Raw genomic sequence first — 9,090 nt, 5'->3', positions numbered from 1 at the left:
CTCCATTCATAGCTTCAGATAATACATTTCTGATGGCTGCTCATGACCTTTCCAATTTGGTCCTGTTTGCCAGCACCCTTAAGGCAGTTGATACTACAGGAAGCATTAGAGTGCAGAAATCACAAACTGATCTTTCAATCAGAAACATTTCATCCTTCCTTCCTTATGTGCTGCATTTCTGAGGCCATGGTCCCTTGGGGTTTCATTCCACTGATTCAGGACCAAGATGTAGAAGGCAAAGCCACCATTCCTGCCTATCTGGTGGAAAACCTTATGCTATAGCACCAATATTCAAGTCAACAAAACTCCCTTTTAGCAGAAACAGGCAGACAGCATGCTGAGCCCAGGCCCCAGTCTCTCCCAGCATGTACCTGCTCTTCCTGGCTATGGATCACCAGCAGATGAGCACCCATGCGGGAACAGTTCTCCTCACTCTTGTTCCAAGATGCTAATGAAGTACCTCTAGTAACCAAGTAGCAGTGGGAACCAAATGGTTTCCAATCCTTTGGGCAACAGTTCCAGACTTTGTCTTTGGGGGAAGAAAGAAATGTAAATGCAATGTAATAAAATAATCCTAAAAGCTGCTTATGCGTAGAGACCACATGAAAGTTGGACTCCCAACTGCTAACAGATGCAGCAAGAGTTCCTTACCCTCAGGTGCCAAGAAACCCATGTCTACCTCAATTATCTCTAATTTCAGGGCCCATGTCCAACTGGAGTGCTATTAGAAAAAGCCAGAAAAATGGGGTGTAAAGGACATCCAGACTCTGAGGATTTAAAGCAAATCATCTGGGTCTCAAAAAAATATTACAAAGATTCTAGAAAAATGTAAAATAGAATGCCTAAGGAAGGTTAAAAAATATTAATAAAAATCTAATGTATTTAAATAAAATTCTTCGTATCTATAACTACTTTTTTTCATTATAAAATTGAAAATATTTAAGAGAATAATCTTTTTAAAATGTAGTCATTATAGTAGAATGGGGGTGACAGAGAAATCAGTTAAGTGGAGAAACTAAAACCATAGAAATTGAACGAGCTGGGCAGTGGTGGTACACGCTTTTAATCCCAGCACTTAGGAGGCAGAGGCAGGTAGATCTCTGAGTTCAAGGCCAGCCTGATCTACAGAGAGAGTTCCAGGACAGCCAGGGCTACACAGAGAAACTCTGTCTCGAAAAACCAAAAAAAAAAGAAAAAAAAGAAAAAAAGAAGAAATTGAACTAAATTACAGAGGCATTACAGATGTAAAAAATGGAGGAAATAAAAAAAAAGAAAGGAAAGAAAGAAAGGAAGGAAGGAAGAAAGAAAGAAAGAAAGAAAGAGAGAAAGGACAATCTATCATGATCTTTATCTGATGATAATAAAGTAGTTGTAAAAGACATGAAAAATGAAACAAAGAATTGAGAAATACATTGTAGCAGATATACAGAGATATATTTGCAAACACATATATATCCCTATGTGTTTAAATGGAAACCAAGAACATCAAAAAGATGGGAAAACATCAGACAATGGGAAGAGATGGAAGAATGAATGGCCAAAGTATACAAGGTTAAATTAGTTACTAAGAAATTACATTTTCAGTGATAAACATAAAGAAGGCTGAGACAACTAAGAATGTTATATACTACTATGAAGAACTTGAATAGATACAGACAGATACATTATTCCATCTCTTGGAAAACCTAACCCAATATTCCACCATAGTATGGGCTATATAAGGCAACATCCTTCCAAAAATTATACTGTGGAAATTGAGGGAAAAAATTAGGGGTTTTTATTTTATATTTAATTAAAGTATAATTATATCATTTTTCCTCCTCTTCCCTCCAATCTCCACTGTGTTCTCTCTTCTTTCAAATTCATGACCTATTTTTATTGTTATAAGGCCTACAGACAATAAATAATTGCCAAAAGTGAAAGTTAATCTTTTTCAGGGATGACTGTCCTAAAGGCTTTAAAAAATATACTCTTTTATCAAACAGTCATGGAACATCAAGATTCAAAAAGATTATACATAAATACTCATATCAAGACTGGTCAAGGCAACACAGTAGAAGAAATGGGGTCCCATGAGTAGTGTAGGCCTGTGTTTTCTGAAAGAAAATAGGTGAGCAGTAGGTCTGGCAAATAAGGGAGGTGTTGGGACAAAGGAGAGGGGGATTTGGGGGATGCTTCAGTTGAGCTGTGTTCTGTGAGAGAATAAATGTTTCCTAAAGAAATAAAAGATTGAAATGATTAAAAAGAAGGTATGTTTTTTGACAGCCTACCTGAAGTAGATCATCAGGCAAAGTCAACCATCTATAACACTTTTATAATTTAGATCCTGTGTACAGTGTGATTATACTCACATTTCACACCTATCATCCACCTTCTCAAAAATAATTCCTCAAATTTTATAATAGAGGAACATGCTATGAGATTCCAGATCAGTTATTATGTTAATCAGAATTATTTAAAACAAGGATCTTCTGAAAATGTATTAAAGCCAACAGAAGACTAAAGACATATGACAGCTAAATGCAATGTGGTGTCCAGTTGAAAGTCTAGTAATCATGAACTTCAGTCAGTGTTAACATCAGTATTAACTCACTAGTTTTACCAACCTGAATTGCTCATATAAGATGCTCATATATGGGACAGTATATGTATATGTAAGGCTAGCATGGTATCTTTATGTCATCATATGAAGTCTTCTGTAAATTTAAAGCTGTTCTCAAGAAATCTATTAAAGCTTTAAATAATTCATATTCATGATACATGGGTTCATATTCTTCATTATATGTATAATACATATGCAGTATTGAGAGGACCTAACCCACTCCATTTTAGATCAGGCATCCATGTTAGGCACTAAGTTTCAGTATTGAGAAGGAGCAGACAAGGCTTCTAAGAAAAAAATCACAGACAGTGGGCCATTAATCAGTAATCCAGCTGAGAGAGAAAGCCAACCTAAGGACTGAGACAGTTCCTGGAATTTCTCTAAAGCTTGACCAAAAGTGGTCAAACTAATATAGCAAACCAAACAAAAATGTACTACTGTAACCGCTGCTTACCTAAACAATCATATTAAAATTAATCTAGCCTTTGAAGTCTTCATAACTGCACTTTAATAGGAGTCTGCAAGCTAATCTTGTCATCAAATGTTGGAATAAATGGCTGACACCTACATGCTGGTAGTTTCTGAAAAATAAATACTCCTTACTTTTGCATATTATTTGAGTTTAGGGTCTTCTTTCAATGACTCTGGAACCCTTATAGTCTATGTAATACATATGTGATATATACAAGATTGATAGATATAAAGATATATACAGAGAGATATAGACATATTAGGTATACATAAGCTGAGATGAGAAACACAAGTGTGCAGAGATGGTTCAGAATGAAGCAGAAGCTAGAGAAATATAAGAATAACAGAATCCTTTTCACACACAAGATTTGTGAAGACAAACGGAGGCATACATGTCAGATTTTCTATTCTGATGTAAGTGGAATCCACTTCTCAGTACATGCCACCTAAGAATCTATTAGAAACATCAGACGGCTCAGGCAGACATCTCCTACTCACGTGCAGTCCCTTCCAGCCAGAACAGGTAGCCTGACTGCCTATGGAACACTCTTACTCCCTCGGGTCCAAAAGACACAATCCTCCGCCACCCGTCCATCACCACCACTTTGCCTTGTCCCTGATCCAAACTCCAGACTATCCTTGCTCAAATACAGGCTATAGGCCAGAAGAAATGTAGACAAACTCAGGCTGAGACTCACTGCTAGACCAGAAGCCAGGTCAGATTCCAGAACTCCAAATAGTCTGCCAAGCCTTGAACCTCCTCCATTCTCTTGGAGCCCCCCAAACACTACCCCTAACGTCCTCTCCCCTACTCAACCTTCTATCCCAACCTCAATTCTAATGGAGAACCCCTGCTCAACAAGGGGCCATGTCTGCATCCAGAAGTCCAGCTCCCAATTCAGGAAGAGAACCTCTCCTCAACCACACAGGCCACCCAGACCAGAAGACCAGAGATGAAACAGAAACTAAGGAATTAAACATCCATCCCAAAAAGACAAACTCAGACTTGGCCCATCTATCTAGTACTAGAGCAAGCCCTGAATATCCCAACACAGCCAAAGCACAAGAAAAAGACCTCAGAATCAACTTCATGAAGATTATAGATGTCCCTATTAGAGAAAAACGAATAAAAATCTCTTAAAGAAATCAAGAAAAAGCCAAACAAAACACACACACCACACACATATATACAAAGCACACACGCATATTACATACACACACATTATACTTACCACACACACATATACACAATACAAACACACACACACACACACACACACAGAGTATAATGAATCTGAAACTCAACCTTGATCATAATTTCTTCCTCTCCTTATTCTTCTCCCTCTTCTTTTCCTTCATCTCCCTCTCCCTCCACCTCTCCATCTTGTTCTTCATCCCACTCCCTCCCCATTTTTACCCCCTCCCTCCTTTTTCCCTCCCCTCCACTTCCTCCTTGCACTCCTTCTCTTCCCTCCCCACCCCTGTCTCCAAAGTCTAGGGAAATATTGTAACCCACCTGACACCATAGTCCCTTCACTGAAGCAGGTGACATTGTAATGGTTTGAGCGAAGTTCAGATAGTCTTCTATTGGGCTTGTCCATGCTAAACTGGTAAGTCACTGCAAAGGAAGAAGGTAATAGCATCCACATAGCCATCCCTGGAGCCTTGTATCTTCTACCTGGGCCAGGTCTTTCCCTCCCCAACTTCATGTCCCAAGTGGATGCATACAATCTGGTCAAAGAGCCCAAGAAAGCCTAGAAAAGTTCAGGACACAAAGAAGAACTTAGTTTCTTAACAATCACAGTCCCTCAGTCAGGCCCAGTGCTCATTCACAGTGAAAAAAGGCTTAGCTTTTTTCAGAGGCTCTGCTGTTGAACACTTGAGAGGGGACTATGAGCAGCGCAGGTGGTGAAAGCTACAGAAAAAGGTGAAGTCACAGACCCTGCGGCCACACAGGAATACTTCTGGGAGCAAAGGTAGGCAAACACAGAAATCTCTCTGGCAGTCTTGTTGCCCTCATTGGGTGCAACTACCCCTTCCTGTCAAGTGCCCTAGACAATGGCCTGGCCCTTTAAGTCTTGGCTCACAGGGTCAGAGAATGCCTGCAGTCCTGCACAGATGATCCAAAGTGCAAAAAGTCACCTAACCCAAAACATCCAAGAAATCCAAGACACAATGAAAAAAATCAAACCTAAGAATAATATGTACAGAGAAAGTGAAGATTCCCAACTCAAAGGGACAGTAAACATCTTCAACAAAATCATAAAAGAAAACTTAACTAACCTAAAAAAAAGGGGGAGGGATTCCCATAAGCATACAAGAAGCCTACAGAATGCCAAACAGAATGGACCAAAAAAGAAATTCCTCCCATCACCTAATAATCAAAAAACCAAATGCACAGAACAACAAATTTTAGTATTAAAAGCAGTAAGGGAAACAGGTCAAGTATCATATAAAGGCAGACCTATCAGAATTACACCACACTTCCCAACAGGGACTCTAAAAGCCTGAAGATCATCGGCAGATGTCATACAGACCCTAACAAAACACAAACGACAGGCCAGGTACAATACCCAGCAAAACTCTGAATTACCACAGATAAAGAAACCAAGATATTCTATGACAAAACCAAATTTAAACAATATCTTTCCACTAATCCCACCCTACAGGGGATGATAGAAGAAAGAGCCCAACCCAAGGAGGGAAACTACACCAAAGAAAACCAAGAAATTTATCTTCTCACAACAAACCCAAAAGATGACAAACACAGAAACATAATTTATTCTCTGACAACAAAAATAACAGGAAGCAAAAAATCATTGGTCTTTAGTACCTCTCAGCACCAATGAACTCAATTCTCTAATAAAAAGACATAGGCTGAAAGACTGGATGTGTAGCAGGACCCAGCATTTTGGTGCATACAGAAAACATGCCTCTGTGACAAAGACAGACACTACCTCAGAGTAAAAGGCTAGAAATTTTTTTTCCAAGCAAATGGCCCCAAGAAACAAGCTGGAGTAGCCATTCTAATATCAAATAAAATAGATTTCAACCAAAAGTTATCAAAAATGGGGAAGGAAACATCATACTCATCAAAGGAAAGATCCACCAAGATTAACTCTCAGTTCTAAACATCTATGCCCTAAAGGCAAGGGCATACACATTTGAAAAAGAAATGTTCCTAAAGCTCAAAGTACACATTGAACCTTCTACCCAGTAATAGTGGGAGAATTCAAAGCAATAGCCAATATCAAATTAAATGGAGAGAAACTTAAAGCAAACCCACTAAAATCAGGGACAAGACAAGGATGCCCACTCTCTCCATATTTATTCTATATGTACTCAAAGTTCTAGCCAAAGCAGTTAGAAAACAAAAGTAGGTCAAAGGGATAAAACTGGGAAGGAAGAAGTCAAGATATCACTATGTGCAAATGATATGATAGTATACATAAGCCACCACAAAAAAAAAAAATTCCAGAGAGCTCCTAAAGCTGATAACTTCAGCAAAGTGACTGGATATAAAATTAACACAAACAAACCAGTAGGCTTCTTCTATACAAAGAATTTATGAGAAAGAAACTAGGGAAACAACACCCTTCACAATAGTCATAAATAATATAAAATATCTTGGTATGACTCAGCATGTAGAAGAATGCAAATTGATCCATTATATCTCCTTGTGCAAAGCACAAGTCCAAGTGGATCAAGAACCTCCACATAAAACCAGATATGCTGATTCTAATAGAGAGAGAGAGAAAGGGGAGAAATACAGGGGAAGTATTAGGTACTGGTAGGGACCAGAGAGAGGTACAGATGGTCAGGAAATCGAATAAAAATATATAACAGTGGAGGATGAGGAAGTGGGGATAGCCACTGCAGGGACTCGAGACACAAGGGATGCTAGAGGCTCCCAGGACCCAAATGGGATGACTTTAGCCAAAATGCTCAGCGAAGGAGAGATAGAACCTAAAAGACCACCTCCAGTAGATAGGCATGGCCCCTGGCCGAGGGATGGGGCTGCCCACTCATCTCAAAGTTTTTAACCCAGAAATGTTCCTGTCCAAAGGAAGAACAGGGGCAAAAAAAAAAAAAAAAAAAAAATGGAACAGAGACTAAAGCAAGGGCCATCCAGGGACTTCCCCACCTGTGGCTCCATCCTGTCTGCAGACACCAAAGCCAACACTGCAGCCTTTGTCAGCTGGCTGGACCACCCAGTGCTCCCAGGACTAGACCACCAACCAAGGAGTGTACAGGGAAGGATCCATGGCTCCAGATACATATGTAGCAGAGAATGGCCTTATCTGAGATCAAAGGGAGGGGAAGTCCCTGGTCTTGTGGAGATGTGATGCCCTAGCATAGAGGGATGCTAGAGCAGGGGGCAAGAGAGGGTCAGTGAGTGGGGGAGCACCCTCATAGAGGCAAAGAGGAGGGAGGAGAGGGCAGATGTGGGATGGGGGTGGAGGGTTGTGGAGGGTTAACCAGGTAGGGGGATACCATTTTAAATATAAATGAATGGAATGATTAATAAAAAACAAAAGGATAATGGGCATGTTAACATATCCTAACATTTTCTGATTGCAGGTAGGAGTACTTTAAACATCTGGAGACATTTAAATGGGATGCATATGATCAAGATACATATATATATAAGTATGAAAGTCAAAAATGAATACAAATTATTTTAAGTTAGTATCATGAGAGTGCACATTGAACAATGTTACAAAAAACAGACTTTCTTCATTATTTTAAAGAAATTTTTCTAGTTCATGTTTTGGGTCCTGAACTTCAGTTTCTTCTTGAAGAGTAAAATAATTATCCTTAATGCCTAAAACCCACCAGCTTATGACTGACTGTGCCAATTAGAGCAGTCTCTGCTCGAGTGAGAAAATGAGTTTGTCTCATCACAGAGCAGAATGTAGACACAAGGCACTTGGCTTAAGTCACCCCCAGGACTGCACAGTAACTATTGTGATCATCCTCACAGCAAATGGAAAAGCACAATGTAGACTGCAAAGAACATCATCAAAACTTCTCACACGATAGACTTCAGATGTAGCTTCATGGGCAGAAGAAACAGGGCAGAAATATTTTATTTCTTCAATCGTCACTACTTACTTTGATCACTTTTTCCTATCGAGTTGGGAGGAAAATTCTCATACGAATCTAAGGCTGTAAGTAGCCAACATTATAAAATTGATTGGAGTTACAATTCCAACAGAGAGATGTTGTGACCAGAGCATGTGATTGCTGACGAGCCCGACACTGGATGGCACTGTCTCAGACAACGGTTATAAATAACGTGTGCAAACAAAGCTGGTGAAGGAACCTTACTCAATGGTCAATAGGTAGGAAAAAGTCCAAAGAGAAAGAGAGGTCAAGAAAAACATGATTGTTCATGCAAGATTGGACCAGATAAGGAGATCAAAAATACAGCTCCAATCTAGGTAGTAATGGAGCAGACCTTTATTGTCATCCCTTGGTAAGCAGGGGCAAGAGGAATCTCTATGAGTTCAAGAACAACCTGGTCCAAACATAAAGTTCCAGGACAGCCTGGAATACATAGAAAACCTCTGTCTTGAAAAACCTAAACCAAGCAAAGAAACAAAAGAACTAAAACAAAACAAAACAGCCCCTAGGAGTCTCTGTGGAACAGAGACTAAGACAGCGCCCAAAGGAGACACCATTCAGTGAAGAACTTACCCACACAGCTCACAATGAAACAGGTGCTGAGGAGTAAGATGGAAATCACAGTGGCTGACCAGAGTCTCAGGGACCAGCAGACTCCATTCCCTGTCAGATGGCAAGCAGATATATTCACCAGAGGACCAAAAAGCTTAGATAATAACCAGACAAATAATAACCAGACAAAATGATCAGAATAATTATAAATGAAGGAGGAAAAAAGCTGTCAACATCCTAGGGTGAATGGCCAAGTCAGCTCTGAAGGACACACACACAAAATCTAGAAAAATTTCACCAATTCCGGGTTCTTTTTTTTTTTTTTTTTTTTTTTTTTT

The 9,090-nt window shown here is 39.6% G+C and overlaps 2 protein-coding genes across 4 annotated transcripts in view; both read right to left on the bottom strand.

The window, feature by feature from the left end:
- Window positions 1–9,090, bottom strand: part of LOC116099559 (C-type lectin domain family 6 member A-like) — a 10,110-nt gene that overhangs the window by 389 nt on the left and 631 nt on the right. The window contains exons 2-4 of the mRNA XM_031383328.1: window positions 8,774–8,863; window positions 4,590–4,691; window positions 372–529 (exon numbers count right to left, since the gene is read on the bottom strand). Of these exons, the coding sequence (XP_031239188.1) occupies window positions 372–529; window positions 4,590–4,691; window positions 8,774–8,863 (350 nt within the window). The remainder of the gene's footprint in view (window positions 1–371; window positions 530–4,589; window positions 4,692–8,773; window positions 8,864–9,090) is intronic.
- Window positions 511–9,090, bottom strand: part of LOC116099556 (C-type lectin domain family 4 member A-like) — a 50,160-nt gene continuing 41,580 nt past the window's right edge. For 2 of the 3 annotated variants that reach the window (XR_004122299.1, XR_004122301.1), the window contains 2 exons: window positions 8,774–8,863; window positions 4,665–4,691 (listed from right to left, as the gene is read on the bottom strand). The gene's annotated coding sequence lies outside the window, so the exon portion shown is untranslated. Of the gene's footprint in view, window positions 530–4,664; window positions 4,692–8,773; window positions 8,864–9,090 lie in introns of those variants that run through there. The other variant, XR_004122300.1, reaches the window with a different exon arrangement.

The sequence above is a fragment of the Mastomys coucha genome, unplaced genomic scaffold (assembly GCF_008632895.1).
Source record: "Mastomys coucha isolate ucsf_1 unplaced genomic scaffold, UCSF_Mcou_1 pScaffold20, whole genome shotgun sequence".
Classification (NCBI taxonomy): Eukaryota; Metazoa; Chordata; class Mammalia; order Rodentia; family Muridae; genus Mastomys; species Mastomys coucha.
This window is presented reverse-complemented; position numbering and strand designations above follow the sequence as displayed.